At 38.0% G+C, this 14,256-nt stretch overlaps 1 protein-coding gene across 15 annotated transcripts in view; it reads right to left on the reverse strand.

The window, feature by feature from the left end:
- Positions 1-245: 245 nt before the first annotated feature.
- PICALM (phosphatidylinositol binding clathrin assembly protein) overlaps positions 246-14,256 on the reverse strand; it is a 111,570-nt gene continuing 97,559 nt past the window's right edge. For 4 of the 15 annotated variants that reach the window (XM_023209251.1, XM_023209244.1, XM_023209242.1 and 1 more), the window contains one exon: positions 246-1,851. In XM_023209251.1, the coding sequence (XP_023065019.1) occupies positions 1,837-1,851 (15 nt within the window). In that variant the 3' untranslated portion in view covers positions 246-1,836. Of the gene's footprint in view, positions 1,852-3,345; positions 3,564-14,256 lie in introns of those variants that run through there. The other 11 variants (XM_023209250.3, XM_023209252.3, XM_023209243.3 and 8 more) reach the window with 10 other exon arrangements.

Below are 14,256 nucleotides of genomic sequence, written 5' to 3' on the forward strand. Positions count from 1 at the left end.
AAATTTATTGGCTACGACTACATTTTTTCTCCAATCACAGCAAATACTATGCATACACTTATCAATGCAAAGCTTTTAATCCTTTATCATGTACTCTGAACCCTATGCACTACTAAATAGGCAACATGATACAATCAAAGGTTTCTTTGGCAGACGTAATTGTATGTACCGAAACGTTACACTTAACTGCATATTATCCCTTAAACTTACCTGACTAAAGGCATCTGATCAAAAGACAGAAAGTGAACAATTTTAATCAGTAGTTGCGTTTATCAGTAAGAGTCTACAAGGTAACAAAAAGTGTAAAGAGACATCTTTTTGAAAATTTATATAAAACAAACCTTCCATGTTACTAAACCAACAAATATAATCACCTGGGTATACTTTTATTAGGGAAAAATGATGATATTGATGATAATAAAAACAGAAAGGGAAAATGAAAATGCATCTCAGACCAGAATACCATAACAAAAGTTTTGTGGAAGCTGCATTTTATTTGAAAATCCACCCATTTTGCTAACATACATTTTAATATTGTAAACAAAAATAGAATCTGCAGAGACAATGCAACAAGAATGCTTAAACTCATGTACAGAATTGCTTTCCTACAATGAACTGTCCTTCTTAAGGCCCCTCTCAACCCAAATGTTAAAGATGTATTTACACAAAGCACCGATCAACAGTGCAGTTTAATTCTTCGTTTACTAAACTCTTGGCTAGACATTAACTTTAAAGATACTATTGTCCCTTATTTAAAAGGTACATGATCATAACATGGCACGAGCCAAATAAAAGGTTCAAGGACTTTGCCCCCCTTCCCCCACCCTTGCAACACCTTCTAGAGTTTTAGTGAAAAGAAGGAAAGTCTTGAAGTGAAAGCAATTCCTCACATTCATTTTGGAAAGGCCCTAATGTCAAATGGAAAATAATGACATGCCAAGCACAAAGCAGTAAAGATCCTTCCCAATGCACTAATGCTGAATTTAAAATGTAGTGCTTTTCCTAGTCAGTGAACTGTTCCCTGGCAAAATCCTAGGCACAGAATTGACTATAAGGATTAATGCATTTATAATGCTTCCCTAAATCCCATAGAGGCCGAGAATTCTTAAGAGATTCAGACCTATGGACTTGCCGTAAAATATTTAGTGCTCTGTATGTCAGCTGAGAAAAGCATTCTGAATCAGATTCATTCTTGTGGATAAAAATCAAACATACTGTGCACATCCATACTCATTTTCATAAGGAGGTCTGATACAATATTAATGTTATGTAAAATTGATAATCATAAATAAATACAAATACTTAAGGAATGTCTACTGCAAACTGAGTATATTTTTTTTTAAAAAAAGAAAAGTTAATTTCAGTTACTGTTTCTGTATTTGTGAGGACTGGAGAAAAGAAAGATAATGCATAATTAGGAATTTTAATTTTGATCCCCCAAAAGAGTCCTGTTGAAATACAGTAAAGGACACAGTTCTTCTCTCCAGGCAGCTTTTCCAAATACAAATTTCACACTTTCCAAATAAGGGCTTTTCTTGATAGGTTACTGATTATGGGTATTAACCGGAGTTGAAAGAACTGAAGGGTTAGTCACCAAAAAGACAGATCTTAGTCTTAAATCATAGCAATTCTTGGCTTTATAAACTGTATTGATACGTTCTCCTATAAACTAGTCCCAATTTCCTTCATGGGCCTTCACTGAGTTACTTGTAGCATTCTAGTGGAAGAAGAGAGTTTAAGAGATTTAAGAGACAGCAGTTTGGATTTTGCTGGAAGTAAGGATTTTGCTGCTTGAGCACTTGTCTTTTTGGAGTAATTCCATTTTCTTCCATCAAGTTACATGAACTGTATCTGGAAAAAAAAAAAGTGGGTATGTTAATTCATTGTATTGTAGGATGTCTTCTCATAAGTAAAAATGCTTTGTGGTCTTTACCATTTAACTGGCCCAGAAGTGTTCACAACATGCTAATCACAAACCCTGTTTTTAAACAAAGTCAGTATTACAAACTTATGTGCCAGAGAGCCCGATATTTGACACATATAGGGACTTCCAAATAATGATTTTTGTTGTTGATGTTTTTGAGACAGGGTCTTGCTCCGCTGTCTAGGCTGGATTGCAGTGGCGTGATCAAAGCTCACTGGCTGGGCACCGTAGCTCACACCTGTAATCCCAGCACTCTGGGAGGCTGAGGCAGGCGGATCACCTGAGGTGAGTTCGAGAGTTCGAGACTGGCCTGGTCAATATGGTAAAACCCCGTCTCTATTAAAAATACAAAAATTAGCCAGGTGTGGTGGCAGGCGCCTGTAATCCTAGCTACTTGGGAGGCTGAGACAGGAGAATTGCTTGAACCCGGGAGGCAGAGGTTGCAGTGGGCTGAGATCGTGGCACTGCACTCCAGCCTGGGCGACAAGAGTGAAACTCCATCTTGGAAAAAAAGAAAAGCTCACTGGACTTCCTGGGCTCAACTAACCCTCCTGCCTCAGCCTCCTGAATAGCTAAGACTGCAGACAGTTGCCACCACAGCTGGCTAATTTTTTGGGAGGGGTAGAGACTAGGGTCTCACCGTATTGCCCAGGCTGATCTTGAACTACTAGCCCCAACTGATCCTCCTGCATCAGCCTCCCAGGGTGCTGGGATTACAGGCATAAGCAACCACATCCAGGCCAAATACTTAACTGCTAAAAATCGAGGAATAGCATGTGGAGGAGGAGAAGAAAGATCAATGACCTATTTTTTCATGACAAGTTCAGAAAAATCTCTCCATAAGCACAAATACCACACGCAAAATTTCATTTGCGAAGCAAAATTTGAAGTATTATTTCCAAATGATATATAATTAGAGATAGTAAAGGGAACAGTAATATTATTCTAAGTCATTTTTATTAACATAAATAAAAATCTGAAAGAGCCATAAAAAATATTTTTCAATAGGGTACCACTGTTCATTCAAAGATATTTCACTCACGATTTCCCTTAAACTGCCCATCCAAAGATCTATTACTGAAGTAGACGTGCTAATAAACTTGCCAAATCAGAAGACGATAAACTCCCAAAGATCTAGAAGGTATATCTAAACTGGGGGCTAGAGCACCAAGAAGAACAAATTGCACTGTCTTCCAGCAAACAGAGGCAGTGTGGATCATACGCAGAATCCTTCTAATCAACAGGGCTTAAATATTCACTTGCCCTTAATTAAAAAGGCAAACTTTATCCGATCTCATCCATTTACTGTGAGCAGTGGGTGAGATTACTTTAATTATGTTAAAGATATTTTCCAAAAGTTGTTTTTCCTTATGTCCTATCTTTTCATTCTGCACCTAAAGAATAGAGGAAGAGGAGGAAGAGGAGAGGGAACCTAGAGTCCTTTAAAGAAATGAAAGAGAAGCGTGAATTGTGTTTAATGTTTGGTAATTGTTTTTAAGTATTTAAGTCCCCATCTCCCACAACAAGCAGCAATACCTAAAGTGATTTATAAGAAATCCTCCAAAGAGAGCTCTGCAAAAGGGTCCTTTCCTGAAGCTCTGTGAGGACTGTGACTGGAGGGGCTGGATGCTGCCGACAGCTGGGGGAAAAGAAGACAGAGAGAGGGAAAGAAAAAAAGATCTCAGAATGACAGAACATGAAAACAGAATGTATGAAAGAAGAAGTGGTTTTTGTTTTGTCATCTTTAATAAATATAAGGGCAGTCTTTCTAGAAAATGGATTAAGACAAAAGTTTCAGTAGCATGTCAAGTTAAAAGGTATGCAATGGCATGTGTTTTTCAGAAAACAAACTCTTGCTTCTGAAATTTCAAAGGAATAATGTCTTTTACCCAAAAGGTCGATATAAGCTGATCCATGGTTAAGAATTTTAATGTGTGTGGGGAGGGGGCGGTGGGGAGGATAGGGGAGGGAATACATAATTGCATTTTTGTTTAAAATTGAGAGAACATGTTTCCTGTGCCCAGGATATCTGTCCAAAGCTGTGCAACTCTGACCTCAGCCCAGAGCCAAAACATCTAGCTGCAATATTTTTTCCTTTCTTTCTTCGTAAGGGTCGAAAAGTCCTGTCCTAGGTTCATACACTTTTTACATGAAGTTGTCTCCTGCTCGTTTATCTGGACAAACTGCAGCTGACACACACACTGTGGGAGGTGAAAGAGACCTTAGAGGTCACCTACTGTAACTGTCCACATACTGCCCTGAATATGGGGAATACTTAAGATCTTGGATCCTGCTCTCTGTTTGGACATATTTACTTGATTCTTAAAATCTGTCCTATTGTTTAATTCGAATATACTGTAAGGCAAGTAAACCACTGAACTCAGTATGTACCTTTATTCTCCCAAAGATAGACTATTCTTGAACAAGATACTAATTTTCATACATGTATCCTTCATTAAGCTGACATGAGCATTTCAAACCCAACATGAACCATTTTACTTTCGAACAAGCTTTTAATTCTTTTCCTCCCTCTGTATAAGATTGCAAACCATGTAAGCACAGGACTATTACAAAATCAGCTATTCTTTTAGGGATGTCCAACTGAGCAATAAAAGTTGACTAACTGGAATCAGTTTCAATTCATACTTCAACATTCAAATCCTATAGAAGATTTCTTTGCTGGTGCCAAGTGATTTAATTTCTTTCTACCTATTTATTTATTTATTTATTTATTTATTTATTTAGGAAAAGCACTATAGAGAATGAACAGCCAATGAGCTTCAGCAAGTATTACATCACTAGTATACGCAATTTGTTCTGGACGCCAAGATCAATTTATAGGCATCAGTTATACTCAGGGTTGAGTAATTTCCTAATGCATATCTTGTTCCCAAAAACAAATGTTCAAAGACAATGGGAAGAGACAAATGGAAGCATAATGGAATCACGCAGGCAGCTACAGATGGGAGGACAGAGCAGCATGCCTGGGCTTGAGGTTTCAAATATCATCCACGCAGAGACAAATTAAGGTGTAACAACTGGAAAGATTTCCCCTCCTCCCTCTTCAGTGCTACCATGGATGGCCAATCAAAAGCAGAATGATTTCAAGTAAAGTGATCATCAGTTACTAAGCTGGAGGGAGTCCAACATCCACACTTATCTCCAAGATTAACTTCGTTTCTCTCTGAAGCAGATTTTCTTTCACCTGAAGTTAAAACAACAGCAACTGCAAATCCTACTTATTGCAGATAGACTACATCTAAAATCAGAAGTTTCCTATGACAGCCCCACACTGAATTACCTTCTTAAATCACATGTTTTCATGAGGGTAGCAGTCTGAAGACCTGACAGACCCACAATAAAATGCCCCTGAAGAATACAGAAGAGAAAAATCCATTCTCAATATGTGAGCATACTGCTAGACAAGCCCTAGAGGCTTATAAACAATGTTGAAAAGGATCACTTTTCCTTGGGAAAAAGAGTTGTTTTTTTATTAGAACTTCCAGTAGTCCCTTAAATTGGTAAAACACATACATACATGTCTTATGTCTATAAAAATGTAGCCAAACTAAAACATGACACCAATAAGAAAACAAGACAACATCCTTGGAATAAGTTTCTTATCATCAATATCCGTATCAAGCAGATGAAATCGTAGCCAGGACTAGCTTGGCTGACTGCACAGCTCCAAGGAGTGGGACACCCAGCAGCCCCTGACCATCCTACCCCTTCCTGGTATCTTTTCAAAGCACAGACACACCTTGCACTGGTGACAAAGTAGTCACCCCAGAGAGTAAATAAGAGAAGGAAGAGAAATGTGCTTCAATAGCCCAGTTACTGCTCAGGAAAATCAAGGACAAAATAGCATGAAGAGGCAATGGGATCTTGGTGGGTGAGAAGTAGGAGAATTTTAAAACTATAAGAGCTGACTCGACTCTACTTATTCCTGTGAGTAAATAAAAGAACATGATGTAGGGTTGCTAAAGAACATAAAAAGGCAAGGTTAAAGTACTAGAGGATAAAAAATTAAAAACACAAACCAGCAACAAAAAGACGGCTATTCACATAAATCACAAAATCATCAAATTTTGCAAGACAGCATATGTTATTTGTTGTTCTGAACACCAAGACAAATCATAATTGATCTTTCCAGTCAAGCCCTACTACTATGTCACCAGGTATCTATCACAAATAAAACTAAAACAAAACACAAACAAAAAGAGCCTTTACCTATTTATTTCAAATAACATTCTCTATCCCAAAATTCCCATAGAGCCAAAAAATAACTGGTATAGCTACCAGTTCGTTCAAATCAAAATGACCTATGTCACAACAGAAGATGTCTTAAACAAAATGGTCAATCTAATGGTCCAATACAGACAAAGTCTTTTCTCATGTATAGAAAAATGAAATACTGAGAAGAGCAGCGTATAAATAAAAATACTAAAATCTGCAAGTGGTTGATGATAGTATCTCTTAAATTCCTTCTCCCCTCCCCCACTACTCTAATCAATCTTTACGAAAAAATACGGTAAAATGTTACCAAAATCTTTGCATTATATACAGAGCAATGATTTTTTTGGTTATAGAGTGTGTTTCATATAATCTATCTATCAACATTGTCTTGTTCTGTCACCCAGGCTGAAGTGCAGTGGCGCAGTCACAGGTCACTGCAACCTCAACCTCCTGGGCTCAAGTGATTCTCCCATCTCAGCCTCCCAAGTAGGTGGGATTACAGGCATGCACCACCACACCTGGCTTTTTTTTTTAAGTTAAGGTCTTGCAATGTTGTACAGGATGGGTCAGACTGACTTTAATAAAGGACAAACACACCTAGCTTAAAGAAGGTTTAAAAAAAAAAAAGTCTATTTACAGACTATCATAAAATAGAAATGGTTACTCCTTCGTTATACTCCTGTTTAACACTAAACAAAGAAAATTTCAGGTTAGAACAAGAAAACACCAACAATCTCAGAAAGTCAGCCTAGTGGAATTAAAAGCTTATGAAAGACTAAATGGTTGGATATTTAGGAAAAAACTTATGACATATCATTTGGCTGTACTTAAAATTCTTAGAGAACCAACTTTGCCACATCTTTACATTTTAATTTTTCAGTCACCCAAAAGCCTGGGTAGAAACTTAACAATGCTGTAGAGATTCATTTTGTCTCATTGGCAAAATCAACATCTTAAGAGAAAAATAGACTGTACTCCCTTTGCCTGGAACAACAGTGCCAGGTTTTGTAGAAAGATGGAACTGAATCTAATCCTAACTCTCTTATAAAATGGGATTTAGAATACCAGGCCCAATACCTGTATTCCTGCTTATGGCTGTCTTGAGAATTAAATGAACATAAGCACTCAGCATGCTGCCTGCCATATATTAAGCAGCTCAAATATTCTTAGTTCCATCTTCCCTACTACCTACCATCAAATGTTGATCTACAGTTATACGTGGCCTAGTTCAAATGTCATTGCCTCTGTGTTGTTCTTGCTCTTCTGCTGTGCTCTGTATGTCTTTCTTATAAGGGCTCTCATTCTATTATCAACCAGTCACTTGTCCGTCTGTATTACACTCACCTTTAGGCTGCTCAGGTGCAGGAAAGACTTTATCTGTCCCTTGTTCAGTAACTAGCAGTCACTTACACATTGTAAGAATTCTAAAATGCGCAAAATTAAATGCCTTTTGGTGACAAAAGAAGCTCCATATAAAAACAGTCTCCGAAGTGGGATGTACAAAGAAATTATTACAACTGTACTATTTAAAAAAATTCCTATTTTTACATGTTTTAAATGTACCTCATATATTGCTATAGAAATACATGAATGTAATCTATAAATACACATACAGTCACGGTACATACTTGCTATGGTTTTGACTGTTTCTTACAAAACTCTTGTTTAAATTTGGTTGTCATTGTAAACAGTATTGAGAGTTAGGACTTTTAAGAGGTATTCAGGTTCTCATCAAGGGAGTGGGTTCGCCCCCTTTTGTTCTCTCTCTGCTTTCTGCCTGCCGTGTGATACCTTCCACCACATTATCATGCACCAAGAAGGCCCTTGCCAAATCCCAATACCTTGATACTAGACTTTCCAGCCTCCAGAACTGTGAGCCAATACATTTCTGCTCTTTATAAACTACCCAGTCTATGGTATTCTGTTACATCAGCACAGACTTAAGACAATGCTTTAAACATGTTTTCCTAATACTGCTGTGTAATCAAAACATTTAAAGACCACGGTACTACTAAACAGGATTCCACAGAGACACTGAGTCACAGAACAGTTAGGCTGTTTTGGGGTAATGTTTAGAACATGACCAGGCCATTAGTGGTACACTGAATCCAGTTGCTTAGAGATATAACTATACAGTGCTGCATTTCATTTACTTAAAGATAATGCGATTCCTCAGCTTCCTCTGTCAGATAGGGCTAAAAGACAGGATTTCTCTACTATATACATGTAGCGGTCTATCCTTTGGGTTAAGTCTAGTGCCACAAATAATTGCTTCTTGTGTTTATGCTCAACAAAACCCCACCTTGGGTTTCTGCCTATCAACCACATAACAAAGTTATGCCAACATTAACCCTGTCACCTTGAACGCATTACCCATTTTGTTTTGTTATTGTGGTTTTGTTTTTTTTTTTGGAGACAGAATCTCACTCTGTCGCCCAGGTGGAGTGCAGTGAGCCATTCAAACAATTCTCCTGCAGGTGCCTGCCACCATGTCCAGCTAATTTTTGTATTTTTCATAGAGTTGGGGTTTCACCATGCTGGTCAGCCTGGTTTCGAACTCCTGACCTCGTGATCCACGCCCCCCATCGGCCACCCAAAGTGCTGGGATTACAGGCGTGAGCCACGGTGCCCGGCCTGCATTACCCATTTTTTAGGGGATGCCACACAGTGACCTGGGAGCATTTCACTTTGAATGTACGTTTTATCTGAACCTCTCTAGAACTTTATTCCCCCCAAAGACAGGGTCGAGTCCTGTTGACCAGGCTGGAGCACAGTGGTGTGATCATTGCTAACTGTAGCCTTCAATTCCTGGGCTCAAGTGATTCTTCCACCTTAGCCTCCAAAAGTGTTGAGAGTACAGGTGTGAGCCACTGTGCCCAATTCTCCTCTTAGAATTGTAGAATAAGAACAATTCAGGGAATAGAAACAATTTCCAAAAACAGGGCAACCTTTAAAAATTTTCTTAGTTTCAAATATTTTCATTTGATCCTTACAGCAAAATGATAAAGTACACAAAGTAATACCACAATTTTACAGGTACAGAAACTAAGGCTCAAAGTTACATAGAGAATTTGCTCTCAACACATGGTTAGCTGAGGAGTTAAGTCAAGACTCTGTTGAATTGTGACCCCCCAAAAGATGTGTTGAAGTCCTAACCTCTGGTGCCCATAAATTTGACCCTACTTGGAAATAAGGTCTTTGGAGATGTAATCAAGTTAAGATGAGGTCATTGGAGTGACCCTAATTTGATGATTAGTGTCCTTATAAGGAGAGGCACGTGGAGGTAGAGACCCATAGAATACCATGCGACAGGTAGAGAGTAAATGGCTACAACTGCAAACTATGGAATGACTGGGGCTATAAAAAGCTGAAAAAGTCAAGGAAGGATCCTCCCCTAGAAAATTCAGAGGCAGCATGGCTCTGCCGATACTCTGATTTTTCCAGAAGTGATAGAAAACAAATTTCCTTTTTAAGAACTTAAAAACTTTTAATATGTTTGATCAAGTTTGTGGTACTTTGTTACAGCAGTCCTAGGAAACTATAATACAGACTTAATGCAGATCTGCTGGTTCCAAGGCTGGTGTTTTTTCCCTCTTCAAACTCTGCTATCCCAATTAATTTCAATTCAGCTAGAATTTACGGTTATATTGAATTTACAGGAAAAAGTTAAAGTGGGAGTAGAGAATTTTTTAAAGGAACTTTTCTAGTAAATGTGAGACAATACATTCCCATGCTTTCTGTATACACATTAACACACATGGTCACTGATGTTTGTCAGGAAGATTCTACAGAACTTCACAGGCACCCAAGATTTTAAGAATACTTTCTGGTTTTCTTTATTAAGACAAGAAATTAGATTTCTACCTTTTGGAGAATGTCCTCAGCAAAAACCTAGTAACAAGCAAGGTCTTATTCTATAGGTTGTCTTGTTAGCAACAGTGGTCAGCAGATGAGACTCCTAATATTTCTGTTTTGAATGATTCAGGTGTGTACTGGGAGCTACAGAACTAGTTTTCACCTACGGTACTACATCCCAATCCCAAAGGAAATGTCCCTCATGGTATTCTGTAGTGGGCAAGGATGAATGATTATAACACACTGCTTACAAGGCAAAAAGCCTTCTTCACAGAAATCCAGCTGGGCAGATTGGCTGACAGAGGAGGCACTGCCAATATTCACAATTAACACACCACGAGAGTAAAAAAACAACCAGAACAAAACCAAAAAACAAAACCAAAACGAAGCCTAAAAGCAGCCACTAGTTCTTAAATACAAGAAAGAAATTTAAAAGGCTTTTTCTAAGACTTATTATACAAATCTCTAAAAGCAACAGTTCTCCCATTCAGAAGGATAAAAAGCACTCACAACAAGCCATCATTTCCCTTCAGGCACTTAACTGATCTCAGACTTATTTAAAATTAGCCACTGCAAAAAACAACAAAAAGCAGCAGCCATTTTGCATTTTTAACCATATCCTCCATAAGCAAAACTGGCAGTCCTCCTTTAGAAAAAAAGGCCTAATACCAGTCAAGAAACCAACAAAACTTGGCCAGGAGCAGTGGCTCATGCCTATAATCCCAGTCCTTTGGGAAGCCAAAGTGGGAGGACTGCTTGAGGTCAGGAGTTCAAGACCAGTCTGATGTACGCTCGCTCTACAAAAAATTAAAAATTAGCCAGTCATGATGGTGTGTGCCTGCAGTCTTTGCTACTCTGGAGGCTGAGGCTACAGTGAGTCATGATCATGCCACTGCACTCCAGTCTGGGTGACAGAATGAGACCCTGTCTCCAAAAAAAAAAAAAAAAAGAATAAAACAAAACAAACAAAAACAAAAAAGAAACCAACAAAACTTTTAGTATGCTTAACTTTAAAATTAAATGTCCAAAGTTAATACTCTGTGTTTTTCATATTGCTTTTGGGAAAATAGGCAGATTGATATGTGATTAGTGAGAATTTTTCACATAAGGAAATAATAAGATGACAACAACCCTTCTCACCCGAAAAGAGCTTCAAAAATACCTAAACTACCATATAAACATTCATTTAAAAAGTGTTATTTCATACCACAATGACTTTCAAAAGAAAATTGAAACTATAATTGTGTTCATGCTTAGTAACATAATAGCTGTGTATTCCAATTATAGAATGAGTTTATGAACTACAGGCTTAGCAATGGACATTTGAATTTACATAAAGCACCAGTTAAGAGAAAGCAGGAGTCCCCTTTCCAGACACACTAGCAATCTGTACCAAGCAACCAAACAGTAAGATCGTGAGGAAGCACAGAAGAGAAACAAAAGGAAAACCACAAGGACCTAGAATTTACCACGAAGTTAAACATCTAGGAAGATGCACTAATGTAGAACAACATACTAAAGACAGCTACAATGTTAGGTATGAAACAGAAAAATATATCCATTGTTAAACAATTCCATGAAAATATCTAAAAAATACAGAAAAATGACCCAGCACACACACACACACACACACAAAAAGAGAAAAAGCTATGTGTATAGGAATTCATAAGTTCAAAGCTACAGCGCAGTCTACTAAATTAAAGCCATAATGACAATTTCCTGAAGAACTGAATCAAGTCTGAGCTAACAGCCATCTGGAAGGTGTTAGCTGCTTCCTCACAAACAAGCACTAATGCAGTGCTTACAGTAACATAGATAAAATGTAAAACACACAAAACACTGGAATGTCTCACTAAATGGCAACAAGATAAACATATCTGAGAGGGCTAGGGTTCTCTCAAAAATGTTAATTTGATTAACAGTAATCAGGCAAGAAACCAAGAGCTACAAGTTATGCCTTAGGTAAGTAACAGCTCTCAAAACAAACACTTCAAAGAGCAAGGAAGAACTTTTGGGAATAGCTGTAGAACTGAGATTTGATTAAAAGATTCCATTTTGATGGAATTTCATTTTTCATTTTAACTGCCATTTACTTTACCCCATACAAAGAGATAGATGATCTCTGCCCTCAATGATTTTTTAATCCAACTGGAAAAAAGGGAACAAAACAAAGAAAGAACAATTAAAAGGTAATTCATTAAGAAAAATTATTTTGGTTTCAGCTAGCATTCTATGGACAAAATTAATCCAAGAGACTGGCTGAGAATCATCAAACATTAAACCCTGAGAAAAAGCTCATCTAATTCAAAGATAAACAGTTTAAGTTTTTCAAAAACCAAAGAGAGTCTCACTATGTTGCCCAGGTTGGTCCGGAACTCCTTGCACTTAAGTGATCCTCCTGCCTGAGCCTCCCAAAGTGCTAGTATTATAGACATGAGCCACTGTGTTTGGCCAACAGTTTAATTTTTAATTATTAAAAATGTTCAATCATGAAGTTAAAGCTGTCTTCAATCCTCAGGTGAGCCGTCTAATGTTTTAGCTCACCATAACTATCAGCCAACAAATCAAACCAATTTTAAACACCACTGTAAGTTATTATAATGGTTACAAGTAAGTGAAATGAGAGATAAAGGAGGAGCAGAGTAAGTTATATGATGAAAAAGTTAAGTTTACAAGGTGACTCATTTACTTAACAAAAGATGTACAAAAACTATTACATGTCAGGCACCGTTCCAGGAACTAAGGACAGAGAAGCAAGCATGCCAGAGAAGCTTGCCTTCATGAAGCTTATAATTTAGTAAAGAAGGCCCTTGCTAGATTGGATGGATGCTAGGTAGTCACAAGGTCTGTAAGAAAAAATAATGCAGAATAAGGAAAAGAATTCCAGATCTCATAAGGATGTGAAAGGGACACGAGACGACTGAAGACTGGACAAAGAGTAAACCCACTTTATGGCAGGTGAAGGACTTTTGGAAAAGACAAACAACAGCAGAACACTGGATACTTATTGAGAATTGTAAAAGTATGGAATTGAAGAACTTGAATATTCCATTAACTCATTATTATTCTTATAAATAGGGAGGCTTCATGAGGTAGTTTTAAGATGGAAGGAAAGCTGAGAAAAGGCTTTAAATTTTCCGTTATATTTAGATTCACCTCCTTAGGCTGGGCACAGTGGCTCACACCTGTAATTCCAACACTCTGGGAGGCCCAGGAAGGCAGATCACTTGAGGCCAGGAGTTTGAGACCAGCCTGGCCAACATGGTGATACCCTGTTTCTTCTAAAAATTAGATGGGCGTGGTGGCGTGTGCCTGTAATCCCAACTGCTGGGGAGGTTGAGGCAGGAGTTACGACACAAGAGGCAGAGGTTGCAGTGAGCTGAAATTGCACCACACTGCACTCCAGCCTGGGGGACACAGAGAGACCCTGTCACCCACACACAAAAAACGATTCACCTCCCTAAATGTTTGAGTATGGAGATAGGTGCTACAAATACTGCCTACAAAAGATTATTCCAGTATTTACAAAATGGATTAAATCGAGGAGGCAAAGAACATGAGTGACTATTGCAAAACAACCGTGAATAAAGAGGTTCCAACATTGGGTGAAAGCTGTAGAATGCAGGGAGAAGAGTGGGTCTAATTACAGCAGAGAAACAATTAGTGGGACCTTTGTGATTAGACACATGGAGAACAAAGGAGTTATAAAGAATTAAAAGTAACATTCACAAATTTAAGATTCTGACTTTCAAATGATTCAAATGACTATGCAGAGAGACCAAAGCTTCTATGAGCCATTTCATTGCTGCCTGATTTTATTTTTCTAGTTATCAATTTGCTTCCTTCATTTGCTTTTTCAGTAATACTTAAGTACTCATTTCAAATTTTATCTTTCAACTAGAAACTTATTACCCTAATGTTCTCATTCACTTCTCTTCTGATATAAAGTAGTTAGGAAAAGATATTTCTGTCCCTGTTTCTTTTCATGCACAAGGAAATTCTGGCACTTTTCTGGTTTCTGCAAAAGGGTTATGTGGGTTTTAGAAGGCAACAGGACATAAAACTTGGGTTAAGAGCAGATGCTTGGTGGGTGCGGTGGCTCACACCTGTAATCCCAGCACTTTGGGAGGCTGAGGCAGGTGAACTGCTAGAGCTCAGGAGTTCAAGAAAAGCCTGGGTAACATGGCAAAACTACATCTCTAAAAAAAATACAAAAATTAGCCAGGCGTGGTGGCGCACAC

This window comes from Piliocolobus tephrosceles, chromosome 13, assembly GCF_002776525.5.
Source record: "Piliocolobus tephrosceles isolate RC106 chromosome 13, ASM277652v3, whole genome shotgun sequence".
NCBI classification, from domain to species: domain Eukaryota; kingdom Metazoa; phylum Chordata; class Mammalia; order Primates; family Cercopithecidae; genus Piliocolobus; species Piliocolobus tephrosceles.